This window comes from Schistocerca piceifrons, chromosome 10 (assembly GCF_021461385.2).
Source record: "Schistocerca piceifrons isolate TAMUIC-IGC-003096 chromosome 10, iqSchPice1.1, whole genome shotgun sequence".
Lineage (NCBI taxonomy): Eukaryota > Metazoa > Arthropoda > Insecta > Orthoptera > Acrididae > Schistocerca > Schistocerca piceifrons.
Window position 1 is genome coordinate 8084121 of NC_060147.1, and position 19505 is coordinate 8103625.

The 19505-nt window shown below is 43.4% G+C and overlaps 1 protein-coding gene across 1 annotated transcript in view; it reads left to right on the forward strand.

Moving 5' to 3' along the window:
• LOC124719023 (tubulin beta-1 chain-like) overlaps positions 1-17600 on the forward strand; it is a 30440-nt gene extending 12840 nt beyond the window's left edge. The window contains exon 2 of the mRNA XM_047244694.1: positions 16779-17600. Coding sequence (XP_047100650.1) covers positions 16779-17600 — 822 coding nt within the window. The remainder of the gene's footprint in view (positions 1-16778) is intronic.
• The last annotated feature ends 1905 nt before the right edge of the window (positions 17601-19505 follow it).

Genomic DNA, 19505 nt, shown 5'->3' on the forward strand with positions numbered 1-19505 from the left:
ACAGAAATGCCCATCGTAGTGGCCGGCTACACTAAGTGACGTATATCCGCCAATTCCTGGATGTGTATGGCGAAGGAGTACACCCGAAGACGCCCAAGAGCGGCACTACTTCCTTTAACTTGCAACCCCGAATACCAATAGTCTCTTTAATGGTGGAACACACACATTTTTAATCCCTGTTTTCCAAGATAGCGGAAAAATAATATTGGCTGCTGTACGAACTGAGATGCATTACATTAGAAATGATCGTGTCCTCTACCAATCACGTAGTAGTGCCAGTATGTCAGCGCATAGACAACGATCTTTCTATGTGAACTTTGACTAAATAAGTTACTTTTTCATCACATAGTATTGAAGAATTTACATTGAAATTCACTTGGTATGTAACCTGGGAAAAGTTTTCACTAGCTTCTGCTAGGCAATCAATAAAAGTTCCTCTTAAAAGATAGCAATTTGTGTTGTGTACATCAGCAGACATCATTATGAAAAGGTGTACCTTATTTGAGCATTAGACAAAATGAATTGTGCTTAATAGCTATTGCAGCGATGTTCAAAAGGGTAGTTACCAGTACTGTCATATGGAGGATGAACGGCATAAACACTAAAAGTGTAGTTCCCTTTATCAGGTACCATAACAAAGATCACTTCTCTTCACAGAACACTTACCTTTCAACATTCTTTGTCATACTCCCCAGCATTTCAGTATAGGCATACGACGCGCTAAAACTTCGGTGCAGCTACCAGATCTCTTTCATTACAGTGGCACTAGTAGGCGTATTTTGTTACTGATAGTCATACGTACTTCGCATAGGTGTAGATGGACAGTGTAACGTGTGAAAAGAAATATCATTAAAATTGCTGTGTCCTTCCCGGCTGAATGTTAGGCTTGTATGTACTGTGTAATTATTTCTTTCGATAATAAATGATTCCAAAACCTCACTATTCTGGTCCTGTTACCTTATTGATACATTGATTAAACTCTGGGGTAATCTCCAAAGTTCCTGCATGGATTTGTACTCTCAGGGTGGGAAACAGAGAGAGGCAGATGAAGCTAGTATGAGTGTGACGCGGCGATTACAAGCATTGGGTCTGATATCCTCTAGTGTGATACACAGGAACTGCAGAAAACGTGGGCAGTTGTAACTAAATTCTCCAGAGCTTAAGATAGCGGAATGATTACATGGAAGGTACAAACAGTGGCTATAACTGATCTAATATCGCAGGATTGAGTTTTAAACTCGTGTTAGTGTAGGATCATGATAGTCTCACATTATTTGTCAATTACTTTTTCCATTCAGGAAGTGGTTAGGAGCCCTTGGAACAACTTATCGTACTATTTGAGCAGATATCTCCTCATCGAATATAATTATACTGCCGTTCCAACCCTCCTTTCTAACAGAGATTGGTTTGGCCTGTGTTATGATGAGACACATTATACTCTAAGCAATTATCTGCCAGCAAAGGTACTATTTGATATGTTTCTCAAAGAATTTTTGGGGCACTTTAATGACTGCATACCAATAAAGAAATGCAAAGTAACTGACAGTCCTAAAAGAAAAAGTTCCAAATAGACAAAATAAATGGTACACAAAACAGCTGTCTACTATGAAAAATCAAGTTATGTTGTTGTACAATATTTACAAAAATCTGAAAACCAACCATGCTAAACTAGCCTATGTTAGATCTAGGAATGAGTACAAAAAAGCAATTGTGGAAGCCAAACAAGCACACAATCTCAGAAGTATTGAGAAATCCACCAATAAGTGCAAAGCAGCATGGACTCTAATAAATAGTGTCGCCAAAGATAAAAGGAGTGACAAAATTAGTATCTCTCCCCAGGAATTTAATGACTTTTTTATTAAATCAGTTGAGGAAGTAGGAAGTGCTATAATTGAAATCAGCTCATCACAGTTACTGTCAAAAAATATTGCTAGGTCATCAACAAACACAAGTACCTTCAATTTTTCTGAGGTCTTACCTGGTTTTGTGTTAAGAATAGTGAAGCAGTTAAAATCATCAGACAGTGTAGACATATATGACCTGTCTTGTAACATGCTTAAGGAAGTAATAGACTGTATAGTGTACCCCCTAACATATTGTATAAACAAGTGTATACTGGAGGGTTTTTTCCCTGATGAGCTTAAACTGTCTAGGGTAGTTCCAGTATATAAAAAAAGATAAAAATTCTGTCTAAAGTTACAGGCCAATATCCATAGTCCCAGTTTTCTCAAAAGTTCTAGAATGCATAATTTACCAACAATTATCTGTTTACTTTGATAACATAGGATTAATAAGTGGATCACAGAGTGGCTTTAGGAAAAACCTGTCAATCATTTATGCCGTAGACAATGTTGTTAAACAAATCCATCAAGTATTTGAAGATAAATGCTTTGCCCAAGTGACTTTTTGTGACCTAAGCAAAGCCTTTGACTGTGTAGAACATACACTGCTACTCGAAAAAATGGACTTTTACGGTGTTAAAGGTAACAGCCTTAAGCTATTAAGATCATATTTACAAAACCATAAGCAAGCCGTCTGTGTTGGGAAAGAAATGTCCAGTATAGAACAAGTTGAGGTAGGTGTTCCGCAGGGATCCATGCTGGGCCCTTTCCTTTTCCTAATAATGATAAATGACCTGCCATCATTTATCAAATCCAGAACAGTACTCTATGCTGATGATACAACATTTCTGAACAGCAGTAATGATCTTAATAGCCTTAAAACATGTGTTACAGAGACAATTGAGCAAGCTTCACTCTGGTTTAAAGCAAATGGGTTCTTGCTTAACACTTTCGCTGCGGCTGACGCTTATAAGCGTCACAACAAGCCATGAGCCAGTGCGGCTGACGCTTATAAGCGTCCGCGCTCACTGTCGGATTACTCAGTCTAGTTGCAGTGTCTAAGCTAGCATCACAGCGTGTAAACTTTTATTTTGTGTGGTCAGTTATCGAACGTATATTGTTTGCAATGGAGGCTAATGAACATTTGAATGACGCCTGTGAGACCCCTATAGGTGTCAGACAGCAAACAGACTTTAAAACATGACCGCAATACAGTCGAAGCTTATTTGAAGTAATGCATCTAAGGTGTCATCATTGAGCCGGTATAGAACATGATCCTACAGATCTTACAAGGTCTTGACGTGAGCTTGTAGCTCAGGTGTGCTTAGGAGCGTCGGTTACGAGCGGTACTTGCCGTTTCGGAGTGTTACCGGCCCGCACTCGCACGTTGCCGGGTCGCACTGGAGAGTTGCACGCCTGCACCGATGCCGCAGCGAAAGTGTTAATGAAAGCAAAACCCAGCAGATGGTATTTAGTTTAAAAGACAAGTTTCCATCAGATGATCCTAGTTGTGTTAAATTTTTGGGGGTATATTTGGATGATAAACTTTCTTGGAATCCACATATTAAGTATATTAGCGGTAAATTGTCTAGGGTAATCTATTTGTTAAGGCGATTAATGCACTGTGTACCTAAAAATTATGTTTGAGTATCTTACTACTCATTTTTCCAAAGCATCATATCCTATGACATTATTTTATGGGGAAACTCCACTTGTGTGCATGATATACTATTGCTGCAAAAGAAAGCTGTTAGGATAATTACAGGCTCACCATACGAGGCTCTTTGTAAACCTTTGTTTACTCAACAAAAAATCATGACAGTAATAAACCTATATATTTATTATGTTTTAATCTACACACAAAAGAACTTACCTGAAGTAAAACGCAGGGCAAATATACATTGTTACAGCACTAGGACAAACAGCTCTATCTATACGCCCTACCACAGACTGTCAAAATCAGTTAACAGTTAATAACTTATGGGCCACAAATTATTTAACAAACTTCCACAAGGTATACAAAATTTACCAGAGCAACAATACAAACACTTTGACTGGTTAGTTGTAAACCCATTCTACAATGTAAAGGATTTCATGACCTGTGATATTAAACTGTAAAGTTCTTAATAATTCTGTCCTTCTATAGCATGTACTGTATTGTATTATATGTATGACTTTGTCTATTGCTGTAATGGCTTAAAGACAATAAAATTATTATTATTATTATTATTATTATTATTATTATTATCATCATTATCATCATCATCATCATCATCATCATACTTCCAGCACTTTGCTTGCTCGCTACTTACTCTACACTTTGCACATGTTAGTAAGCTACACTTAAGGCTGCAGCAGCGCATGTAACTGAACAAGTATTACATGAAACTTCAAATGAATATGAGTTAACAGCTACGCTTGTACTACAGAACAAGATACAAATTTAGTCTCTTGACCTCAATGCATAAGGATGCTTGTTCCTTAAGGAATATCTAGGTCTGACAGGTAAAGGTTTTACCTTTTTCTTCACTTTAGTCACTGTAGGTCCTGGCATAGTTGACACACTACTAGGCGATGGAAGGAAGGTGCTTTTCCATAAAAGGGTTTCAGACGACCAAAATGTACTATCACTAACCGATCTGGCAACTGGATTTCAGCATTTACTGGAGAGGTTAACCGAATGATAGGGTACGGTCCCTCATATTGAGGTGCAAACTCCTTTGTTCTTCCTCGTCTTACTGTTGGGTTATGCAACAAGATTAAATCTTCAGGCTTGTAAAGGGGCATTACTGCATTCTTATTACTCTGATGTAATTGTTTTTTGGTGGCTTTGGAATTATTGGTTTGAACTTGTTTCCAAATTGACTTCAAACGGCGAGCTAACCTCTTGACTTCAGTTATGTCCACACCTGGGGGCAATTTGTTCAATTCAAATGGTGAGTTCATAGGTTTGCCAAAAACTATCTCATAGGGACTATAGCCTGTTGACTCATGGACACGGCTATTATAGGCTGAAGAGATTATATTGATATAACGGTCCCAATCTGAATGCGTTCTGTTTACATAGTAACATAACATTTTCTTAATTGTCATGTGGACACGTTCCAGGAGGCCATTTGCTTTTGGATGGAAGGGGGTGGTTCTCCACATTTGGACTCCTAGAAGCTTGCACCCTTGAATGAATAAGGCCGATATAAAGTTCATCCCCTGGTCTGTTAGAACAGCGTCAGGGCTGTCGAAAGGCAAAACTAAGTGACTGACAAATTCTCTAGCAACTGTCTCTGCCGACATATCAGCGAGAGGTACCAAAACAAGGTATCAAGAAAAGTGGTGCATAATGGACAGGATGTATTTATTGTTTTGATTGCTTTGTGGAAAAGGACCGACATCCAGGGCAATATTCTGAAATGTTCTCGTCGCCTCTGGAAGGCTTTATAAAGGTATTTTGGTCCTAGGAGGCGGTGCTCTTTGAGCGCAAGGTAAACAATTTTGAATATACTTTTGAACATCTTTCTTTCTGTTTTTCCACCAATACCGTGCAGCTATCCTTGCATTTCTTGCTCTTCGCCCGTTATGGCATGCTTGCAAACTATGATGGCATTGAGCTATTATTCTGGACTGCAATTCCTTAGGAATTAAAACTCTATTACCACCCGGAGTCTTTCGGTATAAAATACCATCTTCAGTAATGAAATCTACACTGATAACATACCTATGACATTCAACATCTCGGCTTTGCGCCTCTTTCAGCTCCTCAATCAAAACATCATTTGTTTGAACTACCCTTACTTTACGACTCAGGGAGTCAGCATTAGAATGCAGTCTACCAGGTTTGTGCTTAACCTCGTAGTCATATTCGTCAAGTTTTAAAGCCCATCTAGTTAAACGACTGCTAGAATCTTTCAGATTCAAAATCCAAGTTAATGCCATGTGATCGGTTATTACGGTGAACTTTCTACCATACAAATAACATTTAAAATAGTTTACTCTGAACATAAGCGGAAGCAATTCCTCTTCAGTAGTACTATAATTTATTTCATCCTGATTCATCTGGCTGGAGGCATGCCCAACAGGTCTTTCCCCTCCGTTATATTCTTGGCTAAGGACTGTAGCCAGAGCAAAATCTGAGGCATTGGTTGCAAGAATTAAAGAAGTACTAACAAGCTCACCTCTGTTAGTCCATCCAGATTTTGAAAAACCTTTTATCTTCTTTACAGCTACTTCACATTCTTCTGACCACGCGAAAACTGCACCCTTTTTCAACAACTTGGTTAATGGCTTAGCTATGGTGGCATAATCTTTCACAAACGGACGACAGTAATTCTATAGGCCAAGCAGTGACTGTAACTCTTTTACATTGGTTGGGGTGGGAAAATCTCACAGCCTCAGTCAACCGAGGATCTGGTTTTACACCTTCAGCACTAATGACATGTCCCAAGTACTGGACTTGAGTGTGTGAATGTACATTTTTCTATCTTCAGACTTAAACTGGCACTCCGCAAATGTGACAAAACACTCAACCTTTCTCCATGTTCTTCAATAGTTCTAGAAAATACAATAATATCGTCTAAATAAACTAAACATGCGGTGGGCTTTAAACCACATAACAATAAATCAGAATATCTTTGAAAGGTTGCAGGAGCATTCCTGAGACCAAATGGCATGTGTAAAAACTCATACAAACCCGAAGCCACAATAAAGGTGGTTAGGTCTGTCCTTGGGAGCTATAGGAATCTGATGATACCCTGATGGCTTATCTAAAGTGGTGGAATACTTGCAGTTTCCTAATTGATCTAGGGTTTCGTCAATACGAGGCAAAGGATAAGTATCAGGTGTTGTTACTTTATTCACCGCTCTCATATCAACACAGAGCCTATAACTCTTCTTGCCTCCCCCTGTAGGTCCGGGGTCAGACTAAGCCCTAGGTATACCTGGCTGTTGTAAGACATGACCAAAAAGTTTCAACCCTTTCAAAAAATGGAGGTCAAACCCCAATGGGGACCATCACATCGAAGGCTGAAATTCTACAGAAATACAAGCCTTTTGGGGAAGGACACTTTACGTGGTGTATCACCAGTCCTCGGTGCACTAAGACCTCGGCACTCATCATCATAACGGCGTCGTAACTGCACTCACTGTTCATCAATTTGGGCCTCAACACCTGATGGGTTGCACAAGTTACGCCCATTGTGCATCCCCATCTGCACCTACGATCATGATGGACTTCCCATGGCACCTGAAATCCAGCACAGTAGCCAGCCCGTTGTGGTGGGGTCGTCATGTACCCTCTAGGTTGTAGTCACCTGACAACACAGGGATCGTATTGCCGATACCTGAGCTGCACCCTCCCCACGTCGGCTAAGGAGTAGATGCCAGTCTCCTTGGGGCATCAGGACTCCTGGCAACGGTCATCCTGCCAGGTGGCCCTTGCTGAGGCTGGGTGGCGCCCGTGGGGAGAGCCCCTGGTCGGAGTGGGTGGTATCGGGGCGGATATTTCGCAGATGAACCGTAAACATGCATCAGGTCGCTCTGCGGCCAAGTCTTCTAAAAGGAAAGGTACTGTCTCTGGTTCTGGTTGTCCTGCCCTTTCCCCCTTGGCCACTCCATGGGAGGAGGGACAGGCCTGCTGCTCGGGGCAAAGTACTTCCACCGCTATTTGGTCTGTTCTCGGACCGATGGGGGACGTTCGCCACCTCCAAGCCCATGTTCTTTGTTCAGCACATTGAGTACATATTTGGGGAAATCGAGGCTCTCAGTAAAATGCATTCAGGGTCCGTTCTTATAACCTCCGCCACACAGTCGGCAGCGCTCCAGGCGTGCGACCGACTAGGGGACATTCCAGTGTTCATTGTCCCACATCTGGCACTGAATAGGACGCAGGGGGTTATTCTTCATCGGGACCTCCTGCTGCAATCTGATGAGGAGCTCAGGGCCAACCTTTAGTGCCGAGGCGTGCATTTTATCCAGCGAGTCAAGCGCGGCCCCAAAGACCATTGCATCGACACCGGGGCCTTTATCCTCGCCTTCGAGGGGGACGTTCTCCCAGAGAAGGTAAAGGTGATGTGCTACCGGTGCGACGTGCGAACTTACGTCCCGCCTCCTATGTGCTGCTTTCGGTGTTTGTGCTTTGGGCACATGTCGTCACAGTGTGAGGCTGAGCCCCTTAGTGGCGATTGTGGACGTCCTCTTCGTGAGGAACATACATGCACCCCACCACCTCGGTACGTTAATTGTCCTGGCATCCACTCGCCTAGGTCTTTAGACTGCCCTGCGTATCAGAAGGAGAAGAAGATACAAGAACTCAAAACTTTGGATCGTCTCTCTTATTCAGAGGCTAGGAAAAAATATGACCGCCTCCATCCTGTGACATTGACAACTTCATTTGCCTCAGTTGTGTCCACTCCTTCCACAGTATCCTCACCCCTATCCTGTCCCCCCTCCACCTCCTCCCCCCCATCCGGGGTCTATGCCTCCACCTCCCAAATTCCTCCCTTCCAAATCCTCCCCCCCCCCCCCCCTGCGGCCCCCGTCCCCTCTGCCCCAGGGGCCACCCTTCCTCCTCCTCCTCCTCCTCCTCCTCCTACTCCCCCCCCCCCCCCCCCGCCGCCTGAGAAGCGATCCTCTTCTCAGGCGTCCATCGGGGAAACGTTCCGGACCCCAGCTTCAGAGGTCCGGCATTCCAAAACGGACCCCGCGCATGAGGACCTTCTTCGGGTCCAGCCCACCATCCGTGTGCCTCCTCGGACTTCCGAGAAGGCCTCCAAGAAGAAGTCTCTATCCCCCTCTCCACCCCGGCGCGTTTCGTCTGACGCTCCATCCGTGAGTCGCTGCTCCCGGCCGTCCTCAGTTTCGCCAGTTTCGCCAGGCGCTCAGCTGGCCTCTCGTCAGCAAATGATGCTGCCCCTCCTACACAACCAGGGACAGCGGCCGCAGCTGGCGATGACTCGATGGAACAGGATCCACCTCCTACCGGTTGTAGCGTTGTTCCCTCGAAACCTGGCCCTCCACGGCTGTCGAGGTGACCAGCTCTTCCCCCGTCTCGTTCCCCCTCTTTTTTGACTAGCGATGGCCTTCTTACATTGGAACATAAGAGGTATTCGATCTAATCGGGAGGAATTAGAACTGCTCCTCCACCAGCACTGTCCGCTCATCCTTGGTCTCCAGGAAACCAAGTTGCGCCCGACTGACCGTATTGCCTTTACCCACTATACCTCGGAGTGGTATGACCTCACCCCTGTGGACGGTATCCCAGCTCATGGTGGGGTCATGTTGCTCGTTCGGGACGATGTCTATTACCATCCCATCCCATTGACCACCCCACTCCAAGCAATAGCTGTCCGCATTACTCTTTCTGCATTTACTTTTTCAGTTTGTACCACCTACACTCCATCGTCATCAGCAGTTAGTTGGGCTGACATGATGGACCTGATTGTTCAGCTTCCCCCTCCGTTTTTATTGTTTGGCGACTTCAATGCCCATCATCCCCTTTGGGGCTCTCCTGCATCCTGTCCAAGAGGCCCACTCTTGGCGGATGTCTTCAACCATCTCAATCTTGTCTGCCTCAATACCGGCGCCCCGACTTTCCTCTCGGACTCTACTCATACCTACTCCCACTTGGACCTCTCGATCTGTTCCGCCACTCTTGCCCGTTGGTTCGAGTGGTATGTCCTTTCTGACACCTATTCGAGCGACCACTTCCCCTGTGTCGTTCGTCTCCCGCACCACACCCCATCCCCACGTCCTTCGAGCTGGAACATAGCGAAAGCTGACTGGGGACTTTACTCCTCCCTGGCGACCTTTCTGGACCACGATTTTCTCAGTTGTGACAGTCAGGTCAAATACCTCACAGCTGTTATCATCAATGCTGCCGAACGTTCCATTCCTCGTACTACCTCTTCTTCACGTCGCGTTTCCGTCCCCTGGTGGAACGAGGTTTGTCGAGACGCTATCCGTGCTCGACGACGTGCTTTACGCACCTTTCGCCGCCATCCTATGTTGGAGAATTGTATTGGATACAAACGACTCAGAGCGCAATGCCGTAGAATCATCAAAGACAGCAAAAAAGCTTGTTGGGCCTCTTTCACCAGCTCCTTTAACAGTTTTACTCCCTCTTCTGTCGTTTGGGGTGGCCTGCGCCGGCTGTCGGGCATTAAGGCCCACTCCTCGGTACCTGGCCTGACCTCAGGTAATGAGGTACTTGTTGATCCTGTGGCTGTCTCCAACGCCTTCGGCCGCTTTTTCGCGGAGGTTTCAAGCTCCGCCCATTACCACCCTGCCTTCCTTCCCAGGAAAGAGGCAGAAGAGGCTCGGCGACCTTCCTTCCACTCGCTGAATCTGGAAACTTATAATGCCCCCTTTACTATGCGGGAACTCGAACGTGCGCTTGCACTGTCCCGGTCCTCTGCTCCGGGGCCAGATGCCATTCACGTTCAGATGCTGGCACACCTTTCTCCAGCGGGCAAAAGCTTTCTTCTTCATACAGCTGTGTCTGTAAGGTGATGGAGTGCATGGTTAATGCTCGGTTAGTCTGGATTCTTGAATCTCGACGACTACTTACTAATGTCCAATGCCGCTTTCGTCGCCGCCGCTCTGCTGTTGACCACCTTGTGACCTTGTCGACATTCATCATGAACAACTTTTTGCGAAAGCGCCAAACGGTAGCCATGTTCTTAGATTTGGAGAAGGCTTATGATACCTGTTGGAGAGGAGGTATCCTCCGCACTATACACAGGTGGGGTCTACGCGTTCGCCTGCCCCTTTCTATTGATTCCTTTTTAACAGATCGAAAGTTTTAGGTACGTGTGGGTTACGAATTGTCCAACGTCTTCCTCCAGGAGAACGGAGTGCCTCAGGGCTCCGTCTTGAGCGTAGCCCTTTTTGCCGTCGCGATCAATCCAATTATGGATTGCATTGCACCTAATGTCTCAGGCTCTCTCTGTGTCGATGACTTCGCGATCTACTGCAGTGCCCAGAGAACATGCCTCCTGGAGCGCTGCCTTCAGCGTTGTCTAGACAGCCTATACTCATGGAGCGTGGAAAATGGCTTCCGGTTCTCTGAAGAGAAGATGGTTTGTATCAACTTTTGGCGATATAAAGCGTTCCTTCCGCCATCCCTACATCTCGGTCCTGTTGTTCTCCCATTCGTGGAAACAACTAAGTTTCTAGGGCTCACATTGGACAGGAAACTTTGTTGGTCTCCGCATGTCTCTTACTTGGCGGCCCGTTGTACACGTTCCCTTAATGTCCTCAGAATTCTTAGTGGTTCATCTTGGGGAACGGATCGCACTGTCCTGCTTCGCTTGTATCTGTCCATAGTCCAATCAAAGCTGGATTATGGGAGCTTTGTCTACTCGTCTGCTCGGCCATCCCTCTTACGCCGTCTCAACTCAATCCACCATCGGGGGGTACGTCTTGCGACCGGAGCGTTCTACACTAGTCCTGTCGAGAGTCTTTATGCTGAAGCTGCCGAATTACCAATGACCTACCGGCGCAACGTACTGCTGTGTCGGTACGCCTGCCGGCAGTTGTCTATGCCCGACCACCCCTCTTATCAGTCCTTCTTTGCCGATTCTCTCAACCGTCAGTACGGGTTGTATGTGTCTGCCCTGCTGTCCCCTGGAGTCCGCTTCCGTCGCCTGCTTCGACAATTGGATTTTGCCCTCCCTACCACCTTCAGAGAGGGTGAGAGCCCGACACCACCTTGGCTCCAGGCTCCGGTTCCTATTTGTCTCGACCTCAGCTCACTCCCGAAGGAGGGTACTCCGGCTGCAGGGTATTGCTCACGGTTTGACGAACATCGTGCTCGACTTGCCGGTCACACCTTTATTTACACCGATGGCTCCAAAACTGACGATGGTGTCGGCTGTGCCTTTGTCGTTGGGGCCGCCACCTTTAAATACCGGCTCCTCGACCAATGTTCCAGCTTTACGGCCGAGCTTTTTGCTCTCCATCAGGCCGTTCAGTATGCCCGCCGCCACCGCCATTCATCGTATGTACTCTGCTCTGACTCACTCAGTGCTCTTCTGAGCCTTGGAGCTCCCTATCCGGTCCATCCCTTGGTGCAACAGATCCAGCAGTCCCTCCATTCTTTCGCTGATAATGGTTCTCCTGTCAGCTTTCTGTGGGTTCCCGCAGATGTAGGAGTGCCTGGGAATGAGGCTGCAGATGCTGCAGTCCTCCTGCCTCGGCCAGCCTCCCATTGTCCCCCGTCATCTGACGTTCGTGGGGTTGTTTGTAAGAGGCTTGTGTCGTCGTGGTGGGATGCTTGGTCATCCCTCCAAGGAAACAAGCTCCGGGCAGTAAAACCGCTCCCAACTGCTTAGACAACCTCCTCCCGACCATCTCGGTGAGAAGAGGTCCTTCTGACCAGGTTGCGGATTGGGCATTGCCGGTTTAGCCACCGCTACCTGCTCTCCGGTGACCCAGCCCCGCAGTGCCCTTGTGGTCAAGCATTAACAGTGCGCCATGTTTTATTGTCGTGTCCCCGCTTTAGTCAATCTCGTGTTATCCTGTCCCTGCCATCTACTTCACCGGATATTTTAGCTGATGACACTCGAGCAGCTGCTCGTGTTCTGCGTTTTATAACTTTGACTGGCTTGTCCAAAGACATCTAACATTTTTACTTATTTTATCTGCATCTTTGTTAGGACTTTCTGGTGCCCCCCCCCCCCCCCCCTCTCCTTGAGTTTTACTAGCTTCCACAACTGTGACTGGGCGCTAATGACCTCAGTAGTTGAGCGCCCTTAAACCCCACCAAAAAAAAAACCTCCACCACCAACGCCTGTGAACTAAACAGAGGGGAGTTACCCTCCTGGTCTCAATCTTGCTTAAGCCACTGTTCTCCCATACCCTTCACACAATTATTTTCCTTTCTTCTGCCCTGTCAGAGCCTCTTGGTCCACATTCATGTCACCACTGTGCTCCTTACACCAATGGCTCTAGTACCTGTCACATGCCTAGCCTGTGCACCCTCCAGCCTTCTGTCCCCACACTCTTAGCTAGCAACTCTCTCTCTCTCTCTCTCTCTCTCTCTCTCTCTCTCTCTCTCTCTCTCTCTCTCTCTCTCTCTCTCTCCACCCCCTCCCTCCCCTTATCCCTCCCCAACCTAGCTCATCAGCTGTATCATGTAATACAATTTTCTTTACTCCTGAATTGTTTACATTCTACCACAACTTTCCTACAACATTTATACCTCTTTTCCTGGTCCAGTTGCACGGTTGCTACAAGTTTTGGAAATCAGGAAATATTAAAGGGAGTTAGAACAGATTTTTTTTCACATTTTGAGATTATCTCATTATATAATTTGCAATTTTCTGAATAAAATGTTTTGTATCCATTACTGCAGGATTTAATAAAATCGGTAATTTTTTATACAAAGGCTGTGCATAGCTGTGTTATCAAGGTCATGTCCATAATAGGATGGCCACCATGTTGAAGTTGAAACAGTTTGAGAGACAAGAAATTTTCTTGTGGTGTAACCATAAGAGGCAGGCTGACAGACAAAATGATTGATGAACTACAGCAGTTTTATGGGATGGCCATTAGAAATAATACTGAGCATTTGTTGAAAATAAAGCAGGCAGTATGGGCTACCTTCTTCCACATGCTGTCAACTGATGAAAAACCAGTACATCACCTCCTGGACCTGTTTCGTGGTGCAATTACCACAATGCCCAGTACTCAACGTTCATGCAGCCATAAATATTCCATCCCAGCAGCAGTCATGGATATCACAAAGCTATTTACAGAGAGCTGGCAAATCCTGAATTACTGAAGTGTGTGCATGGTCAGACTAAAAATTCCAATGAATTGTTCAATAATCTTTAGTGGACTCGATTACTAAAAAATCTTTTTGTTTGAAAGAAGACACTAAAGTGGGGGTCAGTGATGCTGTTATTGCTTTCATTGATGGCAACACTGGTAGGGTGAAAGTGATCCAGGATTAATTCCCATATGCTGCAGCAAACTTCAGAACAGATGGACAAGCTTTGCATTGATAAAGCTGAGTATGCATCACAGTTGGCCACTAAGAAATCCATAAAGAAGAAACTTGTAAAAAGGTAAAGAGGATGACATACAGTATGGTGCAGGGTGACCAAAAATAAAAAAATTAAGCATATATTGAGTGAGTTAAGTCTTTTGAAACTTTAGAAGCCATTCCTAAGAATTTATATTTTCTGTTGCATTTTTCCCAAAATCTCAGAAATCACTTTGAGTAGAGTATTCACATTTTCAGGGAGTAATAACATACATATCCTGAGTCTACTGAACTAAAAGAACAATGTTATGTATAATTAAAATTATTTAGGATAATGTACAAAAAAGTACACAAAATATTAACTGTGTAGTTAAAAAATTGTATTTCCAAAAGCAGTGGCTAAAGTGCAATTATTGTAGTTCAGTGGACTCAGAACATACAGTTTAATGTCCTGTAAAAGTTTCATGTCGATGGCTACAGTGGTTCCTGAATTACTGGGAAGCCAAGTCAATAAATTTAACATTGTTGGGATAGGGCTTTCAAACTCCCCTTAAATGTATTGGGGTAATTTGAAGAAAAAATACTGGAAAAATCTCGTTTTTTGTCTCAAAAGCATGAAATTGTTTTATTGAGATGTCCAGCTTTGTTGCTGGCTGGGTGCAGCAGAGTAAGTGCACCACTTCCCTACTCACTCATTCTTACTGCTTCTCCCCTTTCCACCCCTCACTTCCCCCTTTCCACCCCTCCCTTCAGCATGCAGGCAGTGCTGCCACCAGTACTTACTGTTAACCTAGCAGCTGCCAATGAGAGGCAGGGAGGTGTGAGGAGTGGTTCGTTTCGATCTGATTCTCGGAGCTTGTCGAGGCAGCTGCCAGAGACAATGGTAAAGTGTGCATGATTGAGTAATTGCGTGAATGTGTGCGTGCTCTCATTTTCTTACAAAAGCCACGGCCAAGGATTTAGTTGAGTGATTGTCTGTGGCTCAGCGATCATCTTTATGGTGAGTTGCTACCTATCCTCATTGATTCTTAGAGTATTTGCACAAGTTATCTGTTGCATGGGTGATCACTGCAGTCTCATTTCAACATGGTGTCTGTGACATGAGTGGACTTCCATGACAGGCCAAAACTGCAGGCCATTTCTGTGGGTGTGTGTAATGGATCGGGCCTGCCTGTCTGAAGGCCGTAGTTCCCCACTAATGTGCAGGCCCATTCTGTCGGATCTGGTGTCGGTGATCTGCCTGCAGGCTGGGTCTGTCTGTGTGGTGTAATTTGTCAGATTTTCATGGTTTATCCATGGGCCCAGGACTGCGGTGCTTCTGAGCAGGCCAGAGGCCACGGGTGATGAATTTAAGGAATTGTAACTGTCTCATCACAAGTATGTTGTACAGTGTGGCATTTTATGTATTCTAAGATTTTTCTGCACTTCAAAAGTAGTTTATGTACTACCAAGTATAGACGATAAGAAGGAAATTGTGGCAGTCACTGTCAGTTTGTATACTGTGTACTCGTCTATTTCCTGGAAGAAAAATCACACAATACAGTGAGTAATAAGACAAACAAACTTGAACATTCATTCAACACTGAGATCTCTCACAATTTTCAATAAATGATTAATAAATTGTCCAGTATGGAGGTCCACAGCAAAATTTTGCTTGCCAGCAACCACTCATTTTTAACTTTTTATATTAATGTACTAGACAGTGTGTTTCTGACTTTCCACCTAAGTTTTTTCTCTCATATCAAAGAACATGAAAATTGGTCTTTATGTAAAGAGAGTTTTTCTTGTGAACCTCTGGAGGTGGCCACACGTGACTGCAGTTTCTGGCTGCTGAGGCCGCATGTAAATAGATCTGATATAGATTGATCCTATCCTAAAAATCCACTGAAAGTGGTGTTAAACAACCAGTGGCACAAGCTGCCCCTTGTACAAGCAAGCCAAGAAGTCATCACCTGTGATTCTAAAAAGTAACCTTCATTTCAATTTTTAGTAACTTTTCAGCATTGTGGAAATCATGCAGTGCGAATTTTTGGGACAATGTAAAAATTGGTATTCTTGCTTTAACACTTTTCAGTTATCTGTATCTTTTTACTACTTTGCAAGTGTGGCTTTGATTTGATGGCTTGCTTCAACATATCGACCACCAGTAGATGAGTGATGATGAAAAAAATCATCATTTCAAGATACTGTGTAAAGTCTTGTCCTTTTATATACACATTTATACTAATCACTTGGTGATATTAAGGGCCTTAAACTATCAGTAATTGTGACCTTTTAACCCTCCTACTTGCAGGATTTTTTTCTCTCGCTGAGTACCACTGGGTTAAATTAAACAACTACAATGTATATATTATGTTCGTTCATTAAAATGCAGCTAGTATATATGGTGTAAATTATTTGATGTCTGTAGGCAGATATACTAGCTGCATTGTAATGAACGAACATAAGACAGGCAGACACCAAGTAATTTACACCAGATATACGAATTGCATTTTAATGAAGAAACATGAAACAAAACATACATTGTAGTTCAATGTAACAATGATTTTATTTCCATAAGTATTACTTTCAAGAAACAAATGAATGTAAGTTGGAGTCATATTGGCCCCAGTGGTACATAGTACAAAATATCATGAATAAATTTTAATGTGTTGTAAATATAAAATTGTAATAAACAACATTGGATACATATTTTGAAGAAAAATTGCCTTTGATAACAAGGTAGGCACTCTTTCATTGTACTTACAGGGTCACATTGATCCCAGTTGTAAAGAGGGTTAAGAACTGTGCTTCATTGGGTGACAAGACACATAGTTGATGTACTTTCTACTTGTAGCTTATTGTGAACCTTTTTGTGTAGAAATACCTTTTGCCTTACACTGAGGTGGTTTGTTTTGCATAGATGTAGATGTATTAATTGGCATTAATATAGTTATATCTATTGTTGGTAAATGTTTCAGGTTTCTGATACAGTTATGGAACCATACAATGCCACGTTGTCGGTACATCAGTTACTGGAAAATACAGGGCTTCGTTGTCAATACAGTATGTTGCATCAGTATGACATCTGCTTTCGAACACTGAAGCTGGCAGAACCAACTTATGGTGATCTGAATCACCTTGTCTCCTTAACGATGTCTGGTGTTACGACGAGCCTCAGGTTTCCAGGACAGTTGAATGCGGACTTGCGCAAATTAGCAGTTAATATGGTTCCTTTCCCACGCCTGCATTTTTTCATGCCTGGGTTTGCCCCACTGACGGCTCGTGGCAGTCAGCGGTATAGAGCCCTCACTGTTCCAGAGCTTACGCAACAGATGTTCGATGCCAAGAACATGATGGCAGCTTGTGATCCTTGCCATGGTCAATACTTGACTGTTGCAGCTATCTTCAGAGTTAGAATGTCCATGAAAGAAGTAGATGAGCAGATTCTAAACATCCAAAACAAAAACAGCAGCTCCTTTGCAGAATGGATCCCAAATAATGTTAAAACTGCAGTGTGTGACATTCCACCCTGTGGGCTCAAAATGTCTGCTACGTTCATTGGAAATTCTACTGCTATTCAGGAGCTCTTCAAGCGCATATCTGAGCAGTTTACTGCTATGTTCGGCTGTAAAGCTTTCCTTCATTGGTATACTGGAGAGGGGATGGATGAATGGAGTTTACTGAAGCAGTCGAATATTAATGACTTCGTGTCGGAGTACCAACAATATCAGGAAGCTACTGCAGATGAAGATGTTGAATTTGATGATGAACAAGAGGAAGAAATGGAAGATGAAAAGTAGTGGGACATTGTTCTATTTTTGGCTGCTGGTGAATTTGACATTCCAGCTTTTTGTAAAGATCTCTACAGAACCTTTTTATAATCTGCAGTTATTTTATGACTTTTGTATCAATTTGTACATTCAGCTTCTTACAGAAATATTTATATTACAAGATATCTTTCTCGTGGGCCTTGTGGTTTAATAAAGGTTATTTCAATCTACCTGTGAAATGTTTAATACAGTTTAATTAAACATTCTCTATTAACAGATGGAAGTGTTTTAAGGCCATTAGTGGAAATAAAACAATCATGCAGTAGGTTGAAAGAATAGAAAGTAAGTTCCTGTTACAATGTGCTGTCTGATAGAGGAGGAGACGAAGAACACGCAATTTTAGCATGTGACCTACAGGTGTATATAGTCCAGTGAATTGTTGGAGTGATACAGCTTATGTTTTGTATAGATACTCTTTAACTTCAGGAAATAGTTTAACAGATGTTCTCCAAGGGCCAGGCAAAACATATAATTGAGAAAGATGGACCTAGGGAAATGGAGATATGTATAGCAGTTTGTTGTTTGCACCTCGATTTATGTGTCTGTCTGTTTCCTGACTTTATGCAAAAGATTAAGAGATTCATTATTCTTTCTGCTACCGCAGTTATGGTTCTTAGGTTTGAATTCACAGAACTTGATTCAGAAACTGACTGAACATGTAACTTCTATGAAGAGTGCCACTGTGGTAAGATTCTCATGGTACTTAAATTTCTTTTGGTTGCAGAAGCTGTAGCACTTCCAATAATCAAACTTCACCTTGTTGTATGCTGATTACATAATCATACTTACAGGTTTTGGACCCTGAGCTTCCCATAAAAATGTGCAAATAATCACAACATTGGAACAGCTGGAAGAATAGGGCCTAGTAAGACAATGCCACACTTGTGTTCACTATTAGAAATTTTGCCTTTTATTCATATAATTATGCTGTGTATTAGTTACTATTGTTCTTTCTTAAGGAAGTGTGAAAGTTCGGCATTTACTCTCTTTAAATTTTCTGGAAAAGCTTCATACGTAACATTTATTTTTATGGGTAAAAGTAATGAACGTTGTTAAGGAACTGTTCCCGTAAGTTTGAGATTTGCGAATGAAATTATAGTTGTCAGACAGAAAGATTTGGAAGATGAATAGAGTTTAAGAAGTCTTGAAAAGCAGGTCTAAGTGAACATAAAAAAAGCATGAGTGAGTGTATACTTGGACTAAATTACTCTGTGATAGATTGCAGTGGCAGCAGCAGGGGGATGGGGTGAACATTGTTGCCATTGTGCAGACAGCCATGTATCACAAGAAGTGCATCTAATAAACAAAACATAGCAATTACCTCCAGAGGCGTAAAAGGAAATATCTGTGAGTGGGGAGGGGAGAGAGAACAGAAAGGGTTCATTCAGGATTGTCATGAAAGCAAATTGTTTTAAAAAGTAAACTTCCTTACACTAATAATTTTTGGGAAGGTTACTTAATAATTCTAAAATTGTCAACTATGGGCTTTCATGTATGAAGTGAAGTGGCAGAGACACAGTGTGCTAACATTATTATATGAAATGTGCCTGCAGTCAGCAATGACAACTAGCTGCAGCGAGGCACTTGTTTTGTGGGGTGCGTCATTGACTCGGCTACTCTTCGTTCTTCCTTTGGTAGCCAGCAGTTACTTTGCCAACCAAGTTGACAGACATAGGAAGTGAATACATTGTTGCTGCCTATGATTTCAATGCCTTGTCAACTTACTCAGGATTGAGAGACAAGAAACATAGCAGGTGAGTGAAATTTTGGTGTTGTAGTGCCATCTATTGGGTAAGATGTCACTAATTTACAGCCCAGCCTTTCATTTAGTATTGCACATAAGAAGTGGAATTGATAAGGTCTAAGTGGGTAAGA